The sequence below is a fragment of the Salvelinus namaycush genome, chromosome 28, assembly GCF_016432855.1.
Source record: "Salvelinus namaycush isolate Seneca chromosome 28, SaNama_1.0, whole genome shotgun sequence".
Classification (NCBI taxonomy): domain Eukaryota; kingdom Metazoa; phylum Chordata; class Actinopteri; order Salmoniformes; family Salmonidae; genus Salvelinus; species Salvelinus namaycush.
This window is the reverse complement of record NC_052334.1, coordinates 6,391,863-6,418,920: the sequence shown is the minus strand read 5'-3', so window position 1 is coordinate 6,418,920 and position 27,058 is coordinate 6,391,863. Positions and strand designations below refer to the sequence as shown.

Sequence of the window (27,058 nt, the reverse complement as noted above, 5' to 3'; positions counted from 1 at the left end):
GCAGGCAACATGAAGAAGGATGTCCTGGTCAACCTGACAAAAAGTAGAGTCAGTCCAATCGGACCTCACGCCATTATTCCCCATAGCAACCTCTTTGGACTGTAACTAATTAAAAACGGTTGAACTTTGACCCAACGGAAGGAGGAACAGTTTTTTCTCTTCTCTCCTCCCTTCTTCAGAAGGAAAGAGCTGAAATTACAACTGTTATCCCAACTACTCATTGTGAAAAGACACCTGATATACTATCTGTAATAAACATCTCTGAGTGTACTTGTGTATACGACTGTGGATAGTCCCTCTAGAATTGGATATTAACTCTAAAACTTTTAAACCATACCCATTTCAATGCTATCCAAGCATTCAGGAATATAAACTCCTCTTCCTCTTCATCTTCCTCCTCCCCTTCCTCCTCCCTTCCTCCTCCTCCTCCTCCTCCCCTTCCTCTTCCTCCTACTCTTCTTCCTCTTCCTCAACCTCCTCCTCCTTGGGGACCATGGATGTTCTGGGCTTGGCTGCGAGGCTACAGCTAATGCTCTTGGCACTCCTGAGTGTGTGTCTGAGCCTGGAGTTCACCGGGGCCCCCGGCCAGTGGGCCCGCTACCTCCGCTGGGACGCCAGCACGCGCAGCGACCTCAGCTTCCAGTTCAAGACGGACATGTCCACGGCGCTGCTACTGTACTTTGACGACGGCGGCTACTGCGACTTCCTGCAGCTGATGGTGGTGGAAGGCAAGTTGCAGCTGCGCTTCAGCATTGACTGCGCCGATATTGCCATGGTGTCCGACAAGAGAGTTAATGACAGCAGCTGGCACTTTGCCACGCTGAGCCGCTACGGCCTGCGGACGGTATTGGGGCTGGATGGCCAGGTCAAGGCGGACGAGGTGCGGCCCACCGGAGGTAGCCGCCAGCACATGAAGATAATCAGTGACCTGTTTCTGGGAGGTGTGCCGCCGGACATCCGTACGTCAGCGCTCACACTGCCCACAGCGTGCGACGCCCCGCCCTTCAGAGGAACTATCATGGATCTGAAGTATGGGAACACGGAACCGGTTCTCCTCAGCAGCCTCAGGGTCCATCTGGAGTCGGACCAGCGCTGTACGGAGAACCCGTGTGAGAATGGTGGGAGCTGCTCCGTGGTGGATGGGGAACCCGTGTGTGACTGTTCCAAAACGGAATACAAGGGCCGTTTCTGCAATGAAGGTAAGATCTGATTTCAATTTCCTGTTCCTGAGGGTCTACCTATGCTACCGGGCAAAATATTTGCATCCTTATCAGTGCCTGCAGGGCGGCCACAGGAACCTGCACCTCGTTGGCTAGCCGTGCTGCTAACCGTGGATAGATTAGCACTCTGCTTTTCCAACCACACAGGGATAATAACACACACTGAGTCAGAGAGATGACTGAGTCAACAACTGAGTCAACAACAAAGTCAGAACATTTCAAAGTAAGTCCAAGAAGCCTTTTGGAAAATCATAAAAATTATCTGTTGACGAGGACGGATGAAGGAAAGACACTAATGTTCAATACTTAACATACAGTTATGGACATACACTAATGGTCAAACGTTTTAGAACACCCAATCATTCAAGGGTTTTTCTTTATTTTACTATGTTCTACATGGTCGAATAATAGTGAAGACATCAAAACTATGAAATGACACACAAGGAATCATGTAGTAACCAAAAAAGTGTTTGACAAATCAAAGTAGATTTGAGATGTGAGATTCTTCAAATAGACACCCTTTGCCTGGATGACAGCTTTGCACTCTCCTGGCATTCTCTCAACCAGCTTTACCTGGAATGCTTTTCCAACAGTCTTGAAAGAGTTCCCACATATGCTGAGCACTTGTTGGCTGCTTTTCCCTCACTCTGCGGTCCGACTCATCCCAAACCATCTCAATTTGGTTGAGGTCGGGGGATTGTGGAGGCCAGGTCATCTGATGCAGCACTCCATCACTCTCCTTCTTGGTCAAATAGTCCTTACACAGCCTGGAGGTGTGTTGGGTCATTGTCCAGTTGAAAAACAAATGATAGTCCCAGTAAACCCAAACCAGATGGGATGGTGTATCACTGCAGAATGCTGTGGTAGCCATGCTGGTTAAGTGTGCCTTGAATTCCAAATATATCACATACAGTGTCACCAGCAAAGCACCCCCACACCATCACACCTCCTCCTCCATGCTTCACGGTGGGAAATACACATGCTGAGATCATCTTTTCATCTACACCGCGTCTCACAAAGACACGGCGGTTGGAAACAAAACTCTCCAATTTGGACTCCAGACCAAAGGTCACATTTCCAGCGGTCTAATGACCCTTGCTCTTGTTTCTTGGTCCAAGCAAGTCTCTTCTTCTTATTGGTTCATTTAGTAGTGGTTTCCTTGCAGCAATTGAACCATGAAGGCCTGATTCACACAGTATCCTCTGAACAGTTGATTTTGAGATGTGTCTGTTCTTGTGCTCTGTGAAGGATTTATTTGGGCTGCAAATTCTGAGGTTGGTAACTCTGATGAACTTATCCTCTGCAGCAGAGGTAACTCTGGGTCTTCCATTCCTGTGGCTGTCCTCATGAGAGCCAGTTTCATCATAGCTCTTGATGGTTTTTGCTACCTCACTTGACAAAACTTTCAAAGTTCTTGAAATGTTCCATATTGAATGACCTTCATGTCTTAATGATGGACTGTCATTTCTCTTTGCTTTTTTGAGCTGTTCTTGACATAATATGGACATTTTACCAAATAGGGCTATCTTCTGTATACCCCCCCTACCATGTCACAACACAATTGATTGGCGCATTAATAAGGAAAGATATTCCACAAATTAACTTTTAAGAAGGCAAACATGTAAATGTATTCCAGGTGACTACCTCATGAAGCTGGTTGAGAGAATGCCAAGAGTTTGAAAAGCTGTCATCAAGGCAATGGGTGGCTATTTGAAGAATCTCAAATCTAAAATATATTTTGATTTGTTAAACACTTTTTTGGTTACTACCAGATTCCATATGTGTTATTTCATCATTTTGATGTCTTCACTATTATTTGACAATGTAGAACATAGTAAAAATAAAGAAAACCCCTTGAATGAGTAGGTCTAAAACTTATGACCGTTAGTGTAGTATGTCCATAACTGTAAGTTTAGTCTTGAACCTTAGTATCTTTCCTTCATCCGTCCTCGTCCTAAGATCCTTTTTATGATTTTCCAAAGGCTTCTTGGACTTACTTTGAAACATTCTGACTTTGTTGTTGACTCAGTCATCTCTCTGACTCAGTGTAGTGTTATTATCCCTGTGTGGTTGCAAAAGCAGAGTGCTAATCTATCCGCAGTTAGAGGCATGGCTAGCCACCGGTGTTCAGGTTCATGGGGCCGCCCTGCAGGCACTGATAAGGATGCCTATAGAGAGAAGGGGGTTCCTGAGCCCTTTTCTTCCCCCAATCACGCAACGGCAGGTGTTAGAATCACATCCTTTTGTGTTCCAGAACATTCTGGAACTGCTTTGATTCAATCACAACCCTCCATCTCCTCTTCTCCTCCATCTCCTCTTCTCCTCCATCTCCTCTTGTCCTCCATCTCCTCTTGTCCTCCATCTTCTCTTCTCCTCCATCTTCTCTTCTCCTCCATCTTTTCTTGTTCTCCATCTTCTCTTCTCCTCCATATTTTTTCTCCTCCATCTTCTCTTCGCCTCCATCTCCTCTTCTACTCCATCTTCTCTTGTCCTCCATCTCCTCTTCTCCTCCATCTTCTCTTGTCCTCCATGTTCTCTTCGCCTCCATCTCCTCTTCTACTCCATCTTCTCTTGTCCTCCATCTTCTCTTCTCCTCCATCTCCTCTTCTCCCCCATCTCCTCTTCTCCTCTGTCTTCTCTTCTCCTACATCTTCTCTTCTCCTACATCTTCTCTTCTCCTACATCTTCTCTTCTCCTCTGTCTTCTCTTCTTCTCCATCTTCTCTTCTCCTCCGTCTCCTCTTCTCCTCCGTCTTCTCTTTTTTCCTCCGTCTCCTCTTCACCTCCGTCTTCTCTTCTCCTCCGTCTTCTCTTCTCCTCCATCTTCTCTTCTTCTCCTCCCCAGCAGGTATTGTTCATGGTCAGACAACAAATAGATTTTAATAAATAATAATTGTAAGGAGCATAGTAATTGTAAGGAGCATGATTTCTTGGAAGGAGCATAAGAAAGGCGTTTTCATTTCTAAACGGAGAGTGAATGCCTTTATGATTTATTGAGGTCCGCTGAAATAACAGTCATCCATTCTTTGGCTTTTCCCATCAATTCATTTCAGATCCTGTGAGAAAATCAGAGCTATTAGAGGGTAATGCTAGTTCTTATATGTCCTGTCTCTCACTTCTTTCCCTGTGTCTTTAGTAGGTTAGAGCAGTGGTTCCCGAGCTGCAAGGCAGTGCGCCCCCCCCCCCCCAAAAAAAAAATATACAAATACAAATCAGTCCGGCTTTCAACTTACTATATTGAAAGTTGTAATAGGAGAAGGTACAAGGTGCAACTGGGTATTGCATCATCAGTTCCTCTTGTCATGTCAGTCATTGCATACCTTAGAGAGGTATTTATAACCCATGTCAGCCCAATTTCTTTTTTGCCTATAGATTTTGTTAGAGTCACTCAAATATTACATGAATACACATTAGCCATTGCAAAATGTATAGAATGCTGGAAGGGGGGCCTGAGTGAAAACATTTGGGAACCCCTGGGTTAGTGTTTCCTCTCTTTACACAGAGAGTGTCGGCTATCGCCAGTTAACACTTGATCTGATTGAATCTAGGCCTTAAGCTGCTTTGGTTTCCTTTCATGATTGAATTGAGGGAGTATGACAGAGTGTGTGACAACGTGTGTGTGACAGTGTGTGTGACAACGTGTGTGACAACGTGTGTGTGTGTGTGTTTGTGTGTCAAACTCTGGCCACCGGTTCTCTCGCTGCAGACAAATCCTCAGCAAAGACTGCAAGAAAAGAACACGGCTGACCTGTATGTAATGGACAAAATTAAAAACCCCATGTCTGAGTGTTTTACCTCTTGTGGAAAAGCCCATCTATCTATCGATAGCAAGAGATGCTGTACCTCGCCTTGCTTCCTCCAGACCACTCCCAGTCCTCCATCACCAGGCCTCCTGATACATGAAGCGAGGCTTGACAGGGCTGCAGCGGCCTGGGTCGTGTGAGGTTCTGTCTCACCCTGATTTACAACCCTCCAGCAGACCCTCTTCTCCAGCTGATTTATGACTGCTTTCTCTGTCTGTGCTGTTTGCTGCAGACCGCTGATAGGAGGCTTAGTCAGGGGCGAGGCCTGGACCTGTGTGTGTTCATTTGTGTGTGTGTGTGTGTTTGTTTGTGTGTGTGTGTGTTCGTTTGTGTGTGTGTGTGTGCGGGCTGCGGCTGTGAACAAGGAGCTCAGACAATCATGGGAAAATAAAAAACGTTTTACTGGGGCCGAGACGTATTTATGTGGACGGCGTGCCAATGTACTGCTGCTTTAAATATATAATATACCACTGCTGGATCGTAAATACATAATCTACACTCAGACAAACGTAAATACAGTCTACATACACACACACACCACAGATACTCCTAGGCCCACAGAACGCACCACTCACCCTATGTCACCAATCTGGGACAGTCCTACATACTGAAGCTTCTAGACTATTACTGAAGCTTCTAGAATATAACTGAAGCTTCTAGACTACAACTGAAGCTTCTAGGCTATAACTGAAGCTTCTAGACTATTACTGAAACTTCTAGACTATAACTGAAGCTTCTAGACTATTACTGAAGCTTCTAGACTATTACTGAAGCTTCTAGACTATTACTGAAGCTTCTAGACTATTGCTGAAGCTTCTAGACTATAACTAAAGCTTCTAGACTGTAACTGAAACTTCTAGACTATTACTGAAGCTTTTAGACTATTACTGAAGCTTCTAGACTATTACTGAAGCTTCTAGACTATTACTGAAGCTTCTAGACTATTACTGAAGCTTCTAGACTATAACTGAAGCTTCTAGACTATTGCTGAAGCTTCTAGACTATTACTGAAGCTTCTAGACTATAACTGAAGCTTCTAGACTATAACTGAAGCCTCTAGACTATTACTGAAACTTCTAGACTATTACTGAAGCTTCTAGACTATTACTGAAGCTTCTAGACTATAACTGAAGCTTCTAGACTATTACTGAAGCTTCTAGACTATAACTGAAGCTTCTAGACTATAACTGAAGCTTCTAGACTATTACTGAAGCTTCTAGACTATTACTGAAGCTTCTAGACTATAACTGAAGCTTCTAGACTATTACTGAAGCTTCTAGACTATTACTGAAGCTACTAGACTATAACTGAAGCTTCTAGACTATAACTGAAGCTTCTAGACTATTACTGAAGCTACTAGACTATTACTGAAGCTTCTAGACTATTACTGAAGCTTCTAGACTATTACTGAAGCTACTAGACTATAACTGAAGCTTCTAGACTATAACTGAAGCTTCTAGACTATAACTGAAGCTTCTAGACTATTACTGAAGCTTCTAGACTATTACTGAAGCTTCTAGACTATAACTGAAGCTACTAGACTATTACTGAAGCTACTAGACTATTACTGAAGCTACTAGACTATTACTGAAGCTTCTAGACTATTACTGAAGCTTCTAGACTATTACTGAAGCTTCTAGACTATTACTGAAGCTTCTAGACTATTGCTGAAGCTTCTAGACTAACTAAAGCTTCTAGACTGTAACTGAAACTTCTAGACTATTACTGAAGCTTTTAGACTATCACTGAAGCTTCTAGACTATTACTGAAGCTTCTAGACTATAACCGAAGCTTCTAGACTATAACCGAAGCTTCTAGACTATAACCGAAGCTTCTAGACTATTACCGAAGCTTCTAGACTATAACTGAAGCTTCTAGACTATAACTGAAGCTTCTAGACTATTACTGAAGCTTCTAGACTATAACTGAAGCTTCTAGACTATAACTGAAGCTTCTAGACTATTACTGAAGCTTCTAGACTATAACTGAAGCTTCTAGACTATAACTGAAGCTTCTAGACTATAACTGAAGCTTCTAGACTATAACTGAAGCTTCTAGACTATAACTGAAGCTTCTAGACTATTACTGAAGCTTCTAGACTATTACTGAAGCTACTAGACTATTTCTGAAGCTACTAGACTATTACTGAAGCACCTAGACTATTACTGAAGCACCTAGACTATTACTGAAGCTTCTAGACTATTACTGAAGCTTCTAGACTATTACTGAAGCTTCTAGACTATTACTGAAGCTTCTAGACTATTACTGAAGCTTTTAGACTATTACTGAAGCGTCTAGACTATAACTGAAGTACCTAGACTATTACTATCTCTTATAGCTCTTGGCCATCCCTTTAAGTCCATACTATCTCTTATAGCTCCCGGCCATCCCTTTAAATCAATACTATCACTTATAGCTATTGGCCATCCCTTTAAGTCCATACTATCTTTTATAGCTCTCATCCATTCCTTTAAATCAATACTATCTCTTATAGCTCTTGGCCATCCCTTTAAGTCCATACTATCTTTTATAGCTCTCATCCATTCCTTTAAATCAATACTGTCTCTTATAGCTCCAGGCCATCCCTTTAAGTCCATACTATCTCTTATAGCTCTCGTCCATTCCTTTAAATCAATACTGTCTCTTATAGCTCCCGGCCATCCCTTTAAATCAATACTATCACTTATAGCTCTTGGCCATCCCTATAAGTGTTCTAATGTTGGCCTGTAGAGTAAAGTATAGCTCTAACTCTTCCCTTTAACTTTTACTGTATGAACAAAATCCACTCAGTTCAACTCAGATATTAACTTTTCCAGTAGAGTGGATTTATGAGTCTGTTTATGCAATGTGAATAGTGATAAGTAAACTAGTTTGTCAAAGCCCTGCTGAGTTTCAGTAGTTTGGCTATTCCGTGGGGCATTTGTTTAACCCTCCTGTTGTGTTTGTTTCATGTTAATTAATTCTGTGTTCCCGGTCCAAAATGACCGCCCCATTACAGCTGATTCTAAATCCATATTAATACATATATTATCACCTAATGTTGTGTTAGATCTTTTTATCAACTTAAGTTATTGTGAACATTACACATTTTGAACTTGGAGGGTTAAAAATGAAGGTAGAGGCTATTGCTGTTGCGGTGACCGTATTACCGCCACACTGGCGGTCATGAGTCATGAAGGCAGTCAAATTCATGGTAATTAGGCTTCTCCAAGCTCGGATGCTGCTGATGGTCATTAGTAGACTACCAAACTTGTTAACTGCCTGGTACTCACTCTATTGTCCCTCTAATCACTCTGACATTAGTGAAAATGTAATTGAACATCTAATCAAACACTTCTATAGGCTTTGCAGAGTGAAAACAGAGTGATGGCCTCTATTAAAAAGAGGAGGTTACCATCAGCTTTCAATAGGCTAGGCCTACTATATTTATTTCTCAACTTTCCTAATATTAAGCACATTTCTTATCTTTACAACATGAGTATAGCCTACATGGCTGGCATGAAAATGAACCACGGAAAAAGCATCTTTCATTCGCTATTTAAGTGCAGAGATGACATGTATTTTTTCAAAACAAATTTCCCACATATATTATTTAGTATATGTAAAGACAAGATTAAATCAAGAATAGTCTGATGGGTGACAGTATTAGCCTATCACTTGTGGTTGATATATTATTACTTGTGAATGATGCCCACTGCCGCATTGCTGCCCTTATAATGTAAAGAAATAGCTTAATAGTTTATCACATTTTAAACATTCTGATCTGTTTAGTCAGCCTCATTGCTTAAAAAAGTTTTTTTGATGCTAGTTGTTGTTTTCATTTGGGATCTATTGTATCCCACAGCTGTCCCAGACTATGTTTGGAATATCTATTTCTCGCACAAAATAGAATAGGTCAACTTTTGAACAATGGAGTACAATGGTAAATTGACATAGGTTAGTGCTTTTGCTGTTCGTCAGGCCTACTCATCTTGTTGGCTGACGAAAAGTAAATGTGGACAGTTCTTCCAGTATCTTCATTATGCACCTCGGAATTGGATAAGGACGCACACAGTCGCATCCTCGAAGTGTCTGTCTTCACTTGTAGCCTGTGATGGAGAGCCTTGTGAGTGAGAGGTGCTTCCGCGCATGCAGCACTCAGGGAGAAGGGAACAACGGCCACTGTCCGCAAAAGGCACGTTTTTTTGGGGGGGGTGCATTATAACCGGGAAATTCGAGGCATTACCAAGTGCTTGTCAAATTGTGACTGAGAGACTGATGATGTAACGGGTGTCCTCCTCCTCTTCAGACGAAGAGGAGGAGTAGGGATTGGACCAAAGTGCAGCGTGATATTTGGACATAATGAAGTTTATTAAAGTACAGACGAAAACCGAAAACACTTCAACAAACTACAAAATAAGAAAACGACGTAGACAGACCTGAACATGGAACTTACATAAATACACGAAGAACTCACGAACAGGAACGGACTACATCGAACGAACGAACAAACCGAAACAGTCCCGTGTGGTGCAACATACACAGACACAGAAGACAATCACCCACAAACAAACAGTGTGAACAGCCTACCTTTATATGGTTCTCAATCAGAGGAAACGTCAAACACCTGTCCCTGATTGAGAACCATATAAGGCTAATCACCAATGACCTAAACATAGAAACACAAAACATGGAATGCCCACCCCAACTCACGCCCTGACCAACTAAACACATACAAAAATAACAGAAAACAGGTCAGGAACGTGGCAGATGAACAGCCTGCAGGCTGTGTGTACAGCCTGCGCAAAAAAACAAAGCAGAGCTTATGCCTTTCAAGCAACTTTTTTTCAAATCATCATTAGAGTCCCATCAGGCAGCCTTAGAATGTATTAAAAATCAAAACATATCGCCCAACGTTCGTAGAACAACTACAATTATAATAATAACTCTAAATTAAGTATATAGGAGTACCTATTTCTTTGATAACTGCTCAACACAGAAAAGCTGCATGTGCACACAACCCTCAAATCCTTTGGAGAAAATATCCTTTCTTTTTCATTCAGGTTTGTTCAATTGTTCAAACGAAATTCTGCTAAATGAACTAGTGTAGCCCACAGCCGTATGTCATAGCCACATCAGGACCTAACATAAGGACAACTCAGAGTACGCTATTCTGTTCTTCTGAAATAGACTACATTTTCACATTATCATGTTTCTTTAGATCTGTCTAAAATAAATCATGGATTTATTGTGAAGGTGTAGGCTATATTAAATGGGTTTATTAGACTTTTTTAAATGTAGATGTTCCAAAGGTCTGCATCAGTGTGGAATGTGTGGAAGCCAATAGATGCTAAATGTGTTTTTGTTAATTAACAGTCAATTACTGTGAGACCGACAGCAATTTGACAATCACCGGCTGACGAAATGTCATGACCACCACAGCCCTAGTAGAGACTAATGTTTATGTAACTGCTACATAATACTTCAATGAAGAATGAAGAGAAAACATTCAGCGCAAACCTATTGTCTAGTGTACAGGTCTACACTGACCTGTGTGTGTGTGTGTGTGTGTGTGTGTGTGTGTGTGTGTGTGTGTGTGTGTGTGTGTGTGTGTGTGTGTGTGTGTGTGTGTGTGTGTGTGTGTGTGTGTGTGTGTGTGTGTGTGTGTGTGTGTGTGTGTGTGTGTGTGTGTGTGTGTGTGTGTGTGTGTGTGTGTGTGAGTGTGTGTGTCCACTGGTGGGAAAAACCAAACAATACTATAGCAATAGTCTGTCATTTTAAGATTAGGTCAGATAAAAAACAAATGAAGAGGGACACACACACACACACACACACACACACACACACACACACACACACCACATTATCATACCACATTATCACATCATCCACACACCCTTCTTCTTCTTAATCTGGCTAATTCCTCAGTGTCCTCTCCTGGGACTGATCCATTTGAATGCCACGGTCAGGAGGTGACGTTGTGGGCTTCAACACTCTATTGACACCAGACTAGAGGACCCCATCTGAAGAGGAGATTTAGAGGAGATTACATTGAACACTCACGAACACATGTACGCACGCAGGCACACACACACACACACACACACAAACACACACGCACAAACGCACGCAGGCACACACACACACACACACACACACACACACACGCACAAACGCACGCAGGCACACGTGTGCTATTTGAACAGCTTGTCCTATGTTCAGGCAGATGGAATTTGCTCGGTGACTAAATTAATTCCCTAATACATAAGTAATATCTGTCTGGTAAAAAATAATTTGAGTTGAATCTCTACATCTCTAATACGTATCTAATATCTGGATCGTGAAATGATTTAAATGAATCTCTAACAGATCTCTGAAGCCTTTAATGGAGACCGACTCAATTAGTCTGGTGTTCATTTCCTTTCTTAATCACTGCCTGTGGTCGGGTTAATTAGCAGACTTACACTGAGACAGATTGGTGGGAAAGAACCAAAGCTACCATTTCATCTTAATAGTTTTCACATTATTATATTGTCAAGGTTTCAATTATAAAACAATGGAATAAGACGCTGCATCAAAAATGGCAAAATAATTTGAACTGTCCCTGCATTTAGATTTTTCCCCCTAAAACAAATGTCTTGTCGGTCGGTTTAATGGTGTGTCTCTGTTTACTGCTGCTGTCTCAGCCCTGGCCTGGTACCGATGGCCCAATGCTTTAATGCATGGTTTCCCAAACTCGTTCCTGGGGGCCACAAGCTTGTTCCTGGGGACCAAAAGGGGTGCACAATTTGTTTTGTTTGTCCTAGCACAACACAGCTGATTCAAATAGCCAACTCATCATCAAACCTTCATTATTTGAACCTGCTGTGTAGTGCTTGGGCAAAAAGCTAAACATGTACCCAGGCGTGTGTGTGTGGGGTGGTGGGGGGGGGTAAAGGACCGAGTTTAGAAACCCTGCTTTAATGAACAGTTTAGGTCAAGTCCCAGGGTGTGTGACGGTTTTCTCAGATTTTTTAAAACCAATAAGACAAGATGGGACATGAAGTCTCCTGATCATATGACCTGATCAGGAAAAGCTCCTGGCATTAGACACAAGTCAAAGGTTTATCATGACATGTACTGAAGTGTTTTAATGTTGCACCGTCCTAAGTACGAGGTCTTCTAATGAATAGGAAAGTTGTCTGTTTGGTGAGTTTGTGTCTGCAGAGAGAGACAACCAAAGGTCTGGGACTGAGAGAATTAATAGCACTCCTCTCCCTTCCACTACTGCTCACACGCCTTCATCATAAATTCACAACCTGCTTACAGGGATCTGGTGCTTCTGCTAGCTTAGATGTCCCAGCTCTGTGTGTGTGTGTGTGTGTGTGTGTGTGTGTGTGTGTGTGTGTGTGTGTGTGTGTGTGTGTGTGTGTGTGTGTGTGTGTGTGTGTGTGTGTGTGTGTGTGTGTGTGTGTGTGTGTGTGTGTGTGTGTGTGTGTGTGTGTGTGTGTGTCTTTGTTTACCTGTAAGTGTTACTGAAGCGGAAATAGGCTTCCTCAATGTTTTTCTGAATGTATTTGGGGGTCAAAGGGGTGTTCTGGTGATCTGATCCCCTTTCACAGGATGGGACAGATGAGATGATGACAGTGATGTTCTCTCTTGCAACAATATATTCCCTCCAATGTAATATATTTTACTGTAACATACACTCACTACATCCATGAACAGGACAGTGTCAGGTGTGTTAGGTGTCAGGTGTGTCAGGTGTGTTAGGTGTCAGGTATGTCAGGTGGCAGGTTTGTTAGGTGTGTCAGGTGTATTAGGTGTTAGGTGTGTCAGGTGTCAGGTGTGGTAGGTGTGTCAGGTGTCAGGTGTGTCAGGTGTGTCAGGTGTCAGGTGTGTCAGGTGTGTCAGGTGGCAGGTTTGTCAGGTGGCAGGTGTATTAGGTGTCAGGTGTTAGGTGTGTCAGGTGTTTTAGGTGTCAGGTGTGTCAGGTGTCAGGTGTGGTAGGTGTGTCAGGTGTCAGGTGTGTCAGGTGTGTCAAGTGTGTCAGGTGTCAGGTGTGGTAGGTGTGTCAGGTGTCAGGTGTGTCAGGTGTCAGGTGTGTTAGGTGCCAGGTGTGTCAGGTGGCAGATGTGTCAGGTGTCAGGTGTGTCAGGTGTCAGGTGTATTAGGTGGCAGGTGTGTCAGGTGTCAGGTGTCACATGTGTTAGGTGTGTTAGGTGTCAGGTGTGTTAGGTGTGTCAGGTGTCAGGTGTGTCAGGTGTCACGTGTGTTAGGTGTGTTAGGTGTCAGGTGTGTTAGGTGTCAGGTGTGTTAGGTGTCAGGTGTGTCAGGTGTGTTAGGTGTGTTAGGTGTGTCAGGTGTCAGGTGTGTCAGGTGTCAGGTGTGTCAGGTGTCAGGTGTGTTAGGTGTCAGGTGTGTTAGGTTTGCGTGATAGACTTCCTGCCAATGAAATAAGAGGGATTCTAATGATGCAACTCTTTTTTTCTTCTTTGTTCTTTTTCTTCTTCTTCCAGAGGTCAACGACAATATTCCAGGTAACTTTTCAGAGGAAAACCATCTCCTCTTAGAAATATAAGTAAAAATCATTGAACACTTGTTATATACAGATGTAGGATATTAATTTGAGCCAGTTTGCTACAGCAGGAAAATTATCACAGGAAATGTGAATTATTATGTGGATTATAATTATTGGACATTTTTGTAGGGGTTGATAAAACAAGTCTGAAATATCTAAGTGGAATTTACAATCTTCAGAACACTTTTTATATCTCTAATACACTAGAGATCCCACATATATCTGTACATGGTACTAATAAAAACATAGCATTTTTTTAGGATGGAAAATAGTTTTTTTGTGTGTTTTTGGCAGTCATGTTGTTAAAACCTAAATACTCCTACAAAGATGTGTCTGTCCTACTACATAGCTACTTCTTAAGTTCAGCTATTTCAGAATGCTAAATAGCTACTTCTTAAGTTCAACTACTTCAGAATGCTACATAGCTAATTCTTAAGTTTAACTATTTCAGAATGCTACTTCTTAAGTTCAACTATTTCAGAATGCTACATAAGCTACTTCTTAAGTTCAACTATTTCAGAATGCTACATAAGCTACTTCTTAAGTTCAGCTATTTCAGAATGCTAAATAGCTACTTCTTAAGTTCCACTATTTCAGAATGCTACATAAACTACTTATTAAGTTCAACTATTTCAGAATGCTACATAAACTACTTCTTAAGTTCAACTATTTCAGAATGCTACATACGCTGTGGGAAGCTTGTTTGTCTGTCAGGGCTCCTGAGTGGTGTAGAGGTCTAAGGCACCAAATCTCACTACAGACCCTGGTTCGATTCCAGGTTGTATCACAACCGGCCGTGTTTGGGAGTCCCATAGGGCGGCGCACAATTGGCCCAGCGTCGTCCGGGTTAGGGTTTGGCTGGGGTAGACTGTCATTGTAAATAAGAATTGGTTCTTAACTGACTTGCCTAGTTAAATATATGCTATACTTTCTCTCACGGGAAAATATGGGCCATCACAATACTGTACCTATATAGTATTGAAAAATAGGTTCTGAAGTGTTCTCTCTCTTTCTCCTTTTTTCTCTATCTTTCTCTCGTTCGTTCGTTCCCTAAAGGATTTTCACATATGATGATGGCAGAGCAAGGTAGGCCTCTCTTCTTTTCTCACCATCATTTGTTTCAGCGTGGTTGTGTGTTTTTTGTGATGTTTCGAAGATGTTCTCTTCAGATGACAAATGCAAATGTTCCTCTATATGTGATGTTAATAACAATAAAAAATAACAATAGCATTACATCAATGTTACATCATTACATCAATGTTACATCATTACATCAATGTTACATCAATGTTACATCATTACATCAATGTTACATCATTACATCATTACATCAATGTTACATCAATGTTACATCATTACATCAATGTTACATCATTACATCAATGTTACATCATTACATCAATGTTACATCATTACATCAATGTTACATCAATGTTACATCATTACATCAATGTTACATCAATGTTACATCAATGTTACATCATTACATCAATGTTATATCATTACATCAGTTACATTATTACATCAATGTTACATCATTACATCAATGTTACATCATTACATCAATTACATCATTACATCAATTACATCATTACATCAATGTTACATTATTACATCAATGTTACATTATTACATCAATGTTACATCATTACATCAATGTTACATCATTACATCAATGTTACATCAATGTTACATCATTACATCAATGTTACATCATTACATCAATGTTACATCATTACATCAATGTTACATCAATGTTACATCATTACATCAATGTTACATCATTACATCAATGTTACATCAATGTTACATTATTACATCAATGTTACATCATTACATCAATGTTACATCATTACATCAATGTTACATCAATGTTACATCATTACATCAGTTACATTATTACATCAATGTTACATCATTACATCAATGTTACATCATTACATCAATGTTACATCATTACATCAGTTACATTATTACATCAATGTTACATCATTACATCAATGTTACATCATTACATCAGTTACATTATTACATCAATGTTACATCAATGTTACATCATTACATCAATGTTACATCAATGTTACATCATTACATCAATGTTACATCATTACATCAATGTTACATCAATGTTACATCATTACATCAATGTTACATCATTACATCAATGTTACATCAATATTACATCAATGTTACATCAATATTACATCAATGTTACATCAATATTACATCAATGTTACATCAATGTTACATCATTACATCAATGTTACATCAATGTTACATCAATGTTACATCATTACATCAATGTTACATCAATGTTACATCAATGTTACATCAATGTTACATCATTACATCAATGTTACATCAATGTTACATCATTACATCAATGTTACATCATTACATCAATGTTACATCAATGTTACATCATTACATCAATGTTACATCATTACATCAATGTTACATCAATGTTACATCATTACATCAATGTTACATCATTACATCAATGTTACATCAATGTTACATCATTACATCAATGTTACATCATTACATCAATGTTACATCAATGTTACATCATTACATCAATGTTACATCAATGTTACATCATTACATCAATGTTACATCAATGTTACATCAATGTTACATCATTACATCAATGTTACATCAATGTTACATCATTACATCAATGTTACATCATTACATCAATGTTACATCAATGTTACATCATTACATCAATGTTACATCATTACATCAATGTTACATCAATATTACATCAATGTTACATCAATATTACATCAATGTTACATCAATATTACATCAATGTTACATCAATGTTACATCATTACATCAATGTTACATCAATGTTACATCAATGTTACATCATTACATCAATGTTACATCAATGTTACATCAATGTTACATCAATGTTACATCAATGTTACATCATTACATCAATGTTACATCAATGTTACATCATTACATCAATGTTACATCATTACATCAATGTTACATCAATGTTACATCATTACATCAATGTTACATCATTACATCAATGTTACATCAATGTTACATCATTACATCAATGTTACATCATTACATCAATGTTACATCAATGTTACATCATTACATCAATGTTACATCATTACATCAATGTTACATCAATGTTACATCATTACATCAATGTTACATCATTACATCAATGTTACATCAATGTTACATCAATGTTACATCATTACATCAATGTTACATCAATGTTACATCAATGTTACATCAATGTTACAGTATTACATCAACAATATCAAAAGATGAGGAGTTTGCCGTCTAAGGTGCAAACTGACTGAAATATTTGTTTTTCCGTATGCAGACTTTAACATAAACCTAGAATACTGCATGATGTGTGTATGGGTGGTTTTGTGTATGTGTGTATGTGTGTGTGTGTGTGTATGTGTTTGTGTGTGTTTATGTGTAGTGTGTGAAGGACTGTGTGGTCTGATTTTACTACACTGCCAAGTTGCTACTGTGTGTTGATTTTATTAATATAAATATGTTAATGTCTGTTTTGTACTCATCGAGCACTCTTCCACGTCAAACTATTCACTGATGGTTTTCTCTCCTCCTCTTCCTCCTCTTCCGTCACTGTGGATACACGACCTCTTCTCTCCTCCTCTTCCTCCTCTTCCGCCACTGTGGATACACGACCTCTTCTCTCCTCCTCTTCCTCCTCTTCCGCCACTGTGGATACACGACCTCTTCTCTCCTCCTCTTCCTCCTCTTCCGCCACTGTGGAAACACGACCTCTTCTCTCCTCCTCCCCTAGCTAAAAGCAAAGGTACAGATCAGTCTTTCTTCAACTACTCTTTAAGAAACCTTGGGCTAGTTTGAGTGAGTGTCATGTCAAATACCGTGTGCGTTTCTCTGTGTGTTAAAACAGGGCAAAGTGTATTCCCGCTGTTGTCTAAAACATTGATGTGTGTGTTCTAACAGCGGTCTGGAGTCCAAAGTGAAACACTCCCCTGGTGTAATGCAGTGAGTTGCTGTACTGTGTATGCCTCTCTGTGTGTTTATCGGTTCCTGCCTAATGGAAGCTCAACAAGGGTGCTTGGATTAAGCGAGTTAATTAAATGAACGTTAATTTAAAGTTGTAAAACAGACAGAGGTCTGACTGAATCTAAATGAGTGAAGGAGTCAGTGGAGATGTAGATATGTTGAGTACTGGATTACTGGATTATGGATTAGGTCTGGGTCTGGGTTTTGGGAAAACAGGCTCTCAGTTTGATGACTATAGGCTGGGAGAGATTTGAATGATGTTCAGGAATTATGTTTTTCCATTTTCCCAGAGAGAGGGGTGAGGATGGAGAGGACAGGGAGGGGTAGAGAGAGGGGTGTGGATGGATAGGACAGGGATGGGTAGAGAGAGGGGTGAGGACAGGGAGAGGTAGAGAGAGGGTTAGTTTAAGAGAGAAGTTAGAGAGAGAGAGAGAGAGAGCCACAGTTAGGAGACCAGGGACACACACTTTAATAGATGTGTTGTATTTTTAGTTTGTCATTGGAGTATTGTGTTGGCACACACACACACACACACACACACACACGCATACATTTGCTGATTTAGTCATTGCCTGGGATTGGGACTGCCTTGGGGAGAACCCCACTGGGACACATCCTGGCTGTGTCTGGCTCTCTGAATGGCTGCCTGCCTGCCTGCGAGAAGACAGAATATACCTAACCTGCTTTATGAAATCTCTGTACATCCTTTTATCATGAACAAAACACATGTTTTTGGCCATAATCAAGTCTTTAGCCTTGATTGCAAAAATGATTCATGTGCAGATAATCATTTGGAACTTAGGTTGGTAAATGTTCAGGCACGGCCGAGTCTGACCAATTGGCCTCTTGGAAAACTGCTATGAGCACACACCAGAGAGATATGTGTATCCTGAAAAAGGTGTGTGGTTTTCCAACCCCCCTGTACGTTCACACTATAGTGACTGCTTTACAGTGAGAGACTGATGAACCAGAGGAACGTGAAGCGCTAGCTGCCTCTGTTCTGCTCTGCCCGACTTTACTGGAATACCCCACAGCTCCCTGGACATTCACAAGGGACACAATGAGCTTGAAGGCAAAGAAATGCCCAGCTGTCACATTATCAATTAAAACGCAGTGTCACTGTCTTTAGTAAGGGAAACCAGACTGTGGAGTCAGTTTGATAGGATGATATTGGCCTACAATAATAAGCAATACTCTTCTCTTCCCAATGAACTAAAGAGCAATACTCTTCCCATCCCTAACCCAAAAGGAAACCCAGAGAGGTACACTAAGCCCCATTGTTTTATCAACATCTTCCCCCTGTGCTGACTGGTTCTCTCTCTCCTTCCCTCCTTCTCTTCTCTCTCTCCTTCCCTCCTTCTCCTCTCTCTCTCCTTCCCTCTTTCTCTCGCTCTCTCCTTCCCTACTCCTCTTCTCTCTCTCCTTCCTTACTTCTCTCTCTCTCCTTCCCTCCTCCTCCTCTTTCTCTCCTTCCCTACTCATCTTCCCTACTCCTCCCCTCTCTCCTTTCCTCCTCCTCCTCCTCCTTACCTCTCTCCTTCCCTCTTCTTCATCCATCTATGCTTCCCCCAATTCTCCTGTCTGTCTTACTTCCTGTGTTTAATCTCTCCACGAGAAGGCAGACATTAATACCCATCAGCCCCCCTGTCGGCTCCTGTTTAGCAGACAGGATCTCCATTCCGGCTCTATTTGCATCCAACACAGGATACAGGAAGACATAGATGGAATCACAGAGGGAGGGAGAGAGAGAGACAGTGCAGCACCCGACCTCACCCTACTAGAATCTGAAGTCAAATGTCTACTGTTTGCTGATGATCTGGTGCTCATGTCACCAACCTAGCAGGCCTTACAGCAGCACCTAGATCTTCTGCACAGATTCTGCCAGACTTGGGCCCTGACAGACCTGGGCTCTGACAGACCTGGGCCCTGACAGACCTGGGCCCTGACAGACCTGGGCCCTGATAGACTTGGGCCCTGACAGACCTGGGCCCTGACAGTAAATCTCAGTAAAACCAAAATAATGGCGTTCCAAAAAAGGTCCAGTTGCCACAAATACAAATTCCATCTAGACACCGTTGCCCTACAGCACATAAAAAACTATACATACCTCGGCCTAAACATCAGCGCCACAGGTAAGGTCGCTGATGTTAGGCCGAGAAGGGCCTTCTATGCCATCAAAAGGAACATAAAATTCATCATACAAATTAGTATCTGGCTAAAAATACTTGAATCAGTTATAGAACCCAATGCCCTTTATGGTTGTGAGATCAAGAGTCTGCTCACCAACCAAGAATTCACAAAATGGGACAAAGACCAGATTGAGACTCTGCATGCAGAGTTCTGCTAAAATATCCTCTGTGTACAACGTAAAACACCAAATAATGCATGCAGAGCAGAATTAGGCCGATACCCACTAATTACCAAAATCCAGAAAAGAGACGTTAAATTCTACAACCACCTACAAGGAAGCGATTCTCAAACCTCCCATAGCAAAGCCATCACCTACAAAGAGATGAACCTGGGGGGGGGGGGGGAAACTGAGCAAACTGGAATTCTATTTGGCCCTAAACAGAGAGTACACAATGGCAGAAAGCTTTGACTATGTACAGACTCAGTGAGCATAGCTTTGCTATTGAGAACGGCCGCCGTAGGCAGACATGGCTCTCAAGAGAATACAGGCTATGTGCACACTGGCCACAAAATGTGTTGGAAACTGAGCTGCACTTCCTAACCTCCTGCCAAATGTATGACCACGTTAGAAACTGATTTTTAACTCAGATTACACAGACCCACAAAGATTTAAAAAACAAACCCAATCTTGATAAACTCCCATATCTATTGAGTGAAATACCACAGTGTGACATCACATCAGCAATATTTGTGACCTGTTGCCACAAGAAAAGGGCAACCAGTGAAGAACAAATACCATTGTAAATACAACCCATATTTATGTTTGTTTATTTTCCCTTTTGTACTTTAACTATTCGCTACAACACTGCCCATAGACATAATATGACATTTGTAATGTCTTCTGGAACTTCTGTGAATGTAATGTTTACTGTTCATTTTTATTGTTTATTTTACTTTTATTTATTGTCTACTTCGCTTGCTTTTGCAATGTAAACATATGTTTCCCACGCCAGTAAAGCCCTTGATTTGAAATTGAATTGAGAGAGGGAGAAAGAGAGAGAGCAAGAGAGAGAGCGAGACAGACAGACAGACAGACAGACAGACAGACAGACAGACAGACAGACAGACAGACAGACAGACAGACAGACAGACAGACAGACAGACAGACAGACTGGAGTCATTCTATCACAATGCTCTCAATGTAATGCTCTCAATGTAATTCTCTCAATGTAATTCTCTCAACGTTGTTTTCTCTCTCCTCTTCCCCTCCACTCTCTCCTCTTCCCCTCCACTCTCTCCTCTTCTACCACTCTCTCCTCTTCCCCTCCACTCTCTCCTCTTCCCCTCCACTCTCTCCTCTTCCCCTCCACTCTCTCCTCTTCTACCACTCTCTCCTCTTCCCCTCCACTCTCTCCTCTTCCCCTCCACTCTCTCTTCTTCCCCTCCACTCTCTCCTCTTCCCCTCCACTCTCTCCTCTTCCTCTCACCTCTCCATCCTCTTCTACCACTCTCTCCTCTTCCCCTCCACTCTCTCCTCTTCCCCTCCACTCTCTCCTCTTCCCCTCCACTCTCTCCTCTTCCCCTCCACTCGCTCCTCTTCCCCTCCACTCACTCCTCTTCCCCTCCACTCTCTCCTCTTCCCCTCCACTCTCTCCTCTTCCCCTTCACTCTCTCCTCTTCCCCTCCACTCGCTCCTCTTCCCCTCCACTCACTCCTCTTCCCCTCCACTCTCTCCTCTTCCCCTCCACTCTCTCCTCTTCCCCTCCACTCTCTCCTCTTCCCCTCCACTCTCTCCTCTTCCCCTCCACTCCATCCTCTTCCCCTCCACTCTCTCCTCTTTCCCTCCACTCGCTCCTCTTCCCCTCCACTCTCTCCTCTTCCCCTCCACTCTCTCCTCTTCCCCCCCCACTCTCTCCTCTTCCCCTCCACTCTCTCCTCTTCTACCACTCTCTCCTCTTCCCCTCCACTCTCTCCTCTTCCCCTCCACTCGCTCCTCTTCCCCTCCACTCTCTCCTCTTCTACCACTCTCTCCTCTTCCCCTCCACTCTCTCCTCTTCTACCACTCTCTCCTCTTCCCCTCCACTCTCTCCTCTTCCCCTCCACTCTCTCTTCTTCCCCTCCACTCTCTCCTCTTCCCCTACACTCTCTCCTCTTCCTCTCACCTCTCCATCCTCTTCTACCACTCTCTCCTCTTCCCCTCCACTCTCTCCTCTTCTACCACTCTCTCCTCTTCCCCTCCACTCTCTCCTCTTCTACCACTCTCTCCTCTTCCCCTCCACTCGCTCCTCTTCCCTTCCACTCTCTCCTCTACCACTCTCTCCTCTTCCCCTCCACTCTCTCCTCTTCCCCTCCACTCTCTCCTCTTCCTCTCACCTCTCCATCCTCTTCTACCACTCTCTCCTCTTCCCCTCCACTCTCTCCTCTTCCCCTCCACTCTCTCGTCTTCCTCTCACCTCTCCCTCCTCTTCCACCACTCTTTCCTCCTCCCCCCTCTCTCCCTATTTCTGTCTTTCTCTTCCCTCTCTCCTCTTCCCATCCTCTTCCACCACTCATTCCTTTCCCCCCCTTTTCTCCCTCTTCCTGCCCCTCTCTCCTCTTCCTCTCACCTCTCCCTCCTCTTCCACCACTCTTTCTTCTTCCCCCTCTCTCCTCTTTTCTCCTCTCTCCACTCCCCCCTCTCCGCACTTCCCCACCCCTCTCTCCTCATCCCCCTTCTCTCTTCTTCCTTTCTCTCCTCTTCCACCCTCTCTCCTCTTCTATCCTCTCTCCTCTTCCCCCATCTCTCCTCTTCCCTCCACTTTTCCTCTCTCCACAACCCTCTCTTCTCTTCCCCACTCTCTCCTCTTCCCCACTCGCTCCTCTTCCCAACTCTCTCCTCTTCTACCACTCTCTCCTCTTCCCCTCCACTCTCTCCTCTTCTACCACTCTCTCCTCTTCCCCTCCACTCGCTCCTCTTCCCTTCCACTCTCTCCTCTACCACTCTCTCCTCTTCCCCTCCACTCTCTCCTCTTCCCCTCCACTCTCTCCTCTTCCTCTCACCTCTCCATCCTCTTCTACCACTCTCTCCTCTTCCCCTCCACTCTCTCCTCTTCCCCTCCACTCTCTCCTCTTCCTCTCACCTCTCCATCCTCTTCTACCACTCTCTCCTCTTCCCTTCCACTCTCTCCTCTTCCCCTCCACTCTCTCCTCTTCCTCTCACCTCTCCATCCTCTTCTACCACTCTCTCCTCTTCCCCTCCACTCTCTCCTCTTCCTCTCACCTCTCCATCCTCTTCTACCACTCTCTCCTCTTCCCTTCCACTCTCTCCTCTTCCCCTCCACTCTCTCCTCTTCCCCTCCACTCTCTCCTCTTCCTCTCACCTCTCCATCCTCTTCTACCACTCTCTCCTCTTCCCCTCCACTCTCTCCTCTTCCCCTCGACTCTCTCCTCTTCCCCTCGACTCTCTTCCCTTCCACTCTCTCGTCTTCCTCTCACCTCTCCCTCCTCTTCCACCACTCTTTCCTCCTCCCCCCTCTCTCCCTATTTCTGTCTTTCTCTTCCCTCTCTCCTCTTCCCATCCTCTTCCACCACTCATTCCTTTCCCCCCCTTTTCTCCCTCTTCCTGCCCCTCCCTCCTCTTCCTCTCACCTCTCCCTCCTCTTCCACCACTCTTTCTTCTTCCCCCTCTCTCCTCTTTTCTCCTCTCTCCTCTCCCCCCTCTCCGCACTTCCCCACCCCTCTCTCCTCATCCCCCTTCTCTCCTCTTCCTTTCTCTCCTCTTCCCCCTCTCCTCTTTCCTCTTCACCCCTCTCTCCTCTTCCACCCTCTCTCCTCTTCTATCCTCTCTCCTCTTCCCCCATCTCTCCTCTTCCCTCCACTTTTCCTCTCTCCACACCCCTCTCTCCTCTTCCCCCCTCTCTCCTCTTCCCCTCTCTCTCCTCTTCCCCTCTCTCCTCTTCCCCCCTCTTCCCCTCTCCTCTGACAGTTTCCCAACACTGGCAGGCTGTGGTGTGATTCATGTTGTGTTAGAATTCTCTATAAGCTTTGTCAGGCTAGATTTCAATATGTCTTAACTGCTCTGACAGTGCTGAGGTCAGGGAAAGATTACATTCAGCTGGTTTCATATAGAGGGCAAAGTTCTACCCTCCTCTCACAGGCACCCTAGAACTATGTCATACGTACTATTACAGACTCTGGTTCTGGTCCTGTGTGTCTGTTGGTAAGATCATGGCATTATCATTGAGAGGGTGGTGGGTTCAATTCCCACTGAGACCACCAATGCCAACCTGTTTGCACTCGCTGTTGCAAGTCGGAAATGGTTTCAATCGTTTTTGCACCATTCATTTTTCCCAAATTCATTTTAGAAACACTTCAAATAAGGGCTGTATTTGGTGTAGTTTTACCCTGCCGTGGTGTTTTAAAAACCATGTAAATCTCTCTCTTATTCAAAAATGCCAATTAGCATCAAAGTAGACGTTATACAAGCTAATTCACGTCATCTCTAGCTGACAGGTATTGTGTCAATTTAAAACTTGCACAAGACAGTTCACAGAATTATCAATTTTAAAGAAATGTAACCAATTTTTTCATTAATACATTTAGTTAACATCAGATAGTTAATCCAGAGATTCTTAACTTTGCCTCGATTTGGCAGTCTCATCAAGACCATCATGGCATTTGTAGTTCCACATTAGCAGCTAATTAACATTTAATTTTTGGGGAGTAAATACAGGTGAATATATTGATAAAAGTCACCTTGTCCTAGAGAGATTTACACAGTTATCAAAACATCACGACAGGGAAAGCCGACACGGAACACAGCCCTTATTTTAAGTATTTCTAAAAAAAGAATGGTGGAAAAACTATTGGAACCATTTCCCTGTTTGAACACTAGGTTTTATGGGTATTATGACTCATACTGTGGTGTTCTATAAGTTGGGACTGCCATCATTCACTTTGAACTGGACTGTGTGTTTACAAGCTGTTGGGCCTGTCATCATGCACTTTGAACTGGACTGTGTGTTTACAGGCAGTAGGGCCTGCCATCATTCACTTTGAACTGGACTGTGTGTTTACAGACAGTAGGGCCTGCCATCATTCACTTTGAACTGGACTGTGTGTTTACAGGCAGTTGGGCCTGCCATCATTCACTTTGAACTGGACTGTGTGTTTACAGGAAGTAGTAACAGCGTGACTTTAGATCATTAGAACACTTTCTCTAAAAGCCACAAAATACACCTGAATGGATTTCTACAAATATGTAAATATAACGGGAGTCCTCTTACATTTGGGAACTTTACAGGCCTATTGATCAAACAACTATGAAAAGGTAGGCTATCTTTCCCTCAGTTATGCACACCAATAACAACAGGATCAACAACTAATGCTAGACAGAGCGAGATGAGCTAAAATCTAATGAGGAAACATTAGATTAACCTTCACAAACTGTATTTTTATTTTTTATTTAACTAGGCAAGTCAGTTATAAACAAATTTTTATTTACAATGACGGCCTAGTTAGCCATCAAAATTGCATTGAAACAACGGGGAATTGTAGCCTTCTCGTCCTTCTGCAGCTTGCCTGCCAATGCATGCTTGTCCCAACCCACGTTTTGACAACTGAATTGGAACTTGCCTGCCTGCCCATTTGATCGATGCCAAATACATTTGATTGACAACGAAGAGATATGCTAAATGTGGATAAGAATCACTCACGTTCAGCAGAATTCACATTTCTTGCTTGCTAACCGAATGACACCTGCACCTCTTGCTGTAGCCACCATAAATCAATATGAGGGGGAAAAGTCAGTCACCCACTCCTCCAATGACATCACATCCTCCCAGCAGCTAGTTAGCTAGCTAATGTTTGGCTCTGTGTTTTTAGCTTGCCCCAAAAAATTGCTAGCTATGTAAATAGATACACTAGCCTAGGGGTGTCAAACTCAATCAGCCACGGGCCATATTGAAAAAATACAACAAATTTGTGGGCCTGACTAGACTATTTGTTTTTACAAAGAAAATTGCAACTGCGACCCAAACTGGCAATTGTTTTATTATAAAACATATGGCACTTTAAAATGTCCACTTATGTACATAAGATGCTGTACATAGCATTGTAACATATTAAAACAAAATAAGAGATACATAATATTTGTCCAGCCTTTGCTGCTATGCTGCGACCCTAATCAAAATGTATTTAATAACTCCAAATATCAGAAATGTAGCTATATTTGGTGTAATTTAAACTTAAAACATGTTTTTCATATTTTTCCACTGCATGGATCGCTGGTGCGGTTTTATACAGCATTGCTGTGTGGGTGCAATCCAAATGTATTGTAGTTGTGTAGCCAGCCTAAGCTACTGCTCAAATGTTGCTGTAACTGACCTACATGTTTCTTCTTTGCCTGGTATTTTGTTGCAGGTTTTGTTTTATTTGGTTATTCATTGTCAAGCTTTAAAGACCGAAGCCAGACTGCAACATTTTAGTAGCCTAGCTAGGACTGTGGCATGTGTCTGTACACATTCCCTAAGCTGCACGGTGTAAAGGACTGTGGCATGTGTCTGTACACATTCCCTAAGCTGCACGGTGTAAAGGACTGTGGCATGTGTCTGTACACATTCCCTAAGCTGCACGGTGTAAACGGGGCACACACAAGCAGTTGGCGTTAAATTCACAGATGCCAGAGCAACAGGCTGTAGACGACTTAACTGCTGACTCACGTATACTTGCTTGAATTTCCTATTTGGCCCGCGGGCCTTTTGTTTGACACATGTGTCTTAGCCTATTAGCCACGTTTAGACTAACTTGTGATTATTGCCCTTTGCTTGTTTTGTATTAACATTAGTACAGTCCTCCATTTTTGTTCAAAATATTGAGTAATTGAAGCTGAAACAGTGTATCTCGACTGGGTGGAGGCAGCAAACTATGTACCCGCTGTGATTTACAACCAAATAGCATTTTTTACTGGGGACCCTTCAAGAAATGTATTGGTGAATTATATGAATCTCGCATTGAACTGCATCCATCTATTCTGACAACAACGTCTTAGTATCATGGAACGCTGAGACAAATAGAACCTATTTTAAAACCTGATAAAGTTGGTTTCGAAGCAATATTTGATGTTTTTGACTGAAATTATAATTGTCTGTTTGTTTCATATCTGCAAAGTAGTTAAAACACTATCAGTTCCACTTCAAGGTGCTGTAAAGTGGTAAATATGCAGTATGCATGAATGATTAAGTCGCTTTGGATAAACACCATATAGTATTATTATTATATTACTTAAAGGCAATATGTCTGCATTGTGTAACCGGTGGAAACTCAATGATATCAGTGAATGTTCTGTTA

At 42.4% G+C, this 27,058-nt stretch overlaps 1 protein-coding gene across 1 annotated transcript in view; it reads left to right on the top strand.

Annotated features, from left to right (window-relative positions):
* Positions 1-493: 493 nt before the first annotated feature.
* LOC120023001 (neurexin-3a-like) overlaps positions 494-27,058 on the top strand; it is a 734,438-nt gene continuing 707,873 nt past the window's right edge. Inside the window, exons 1-3 of the mRNA XM_038966953.1 lie at positions 494-1,199; positions 13,500-13,520; positions 14,618-14,647. Coding sequence (XP_038822881.1) covers positions 494-1,199; positions 13,500-13,520; positions 14,618-14,647 — 757 coding nt within the window. The remainder of the gene's footprint in view (positions 1,200-13,499; positions 13,521-14,617; positions 14,648-27,058) is intronic.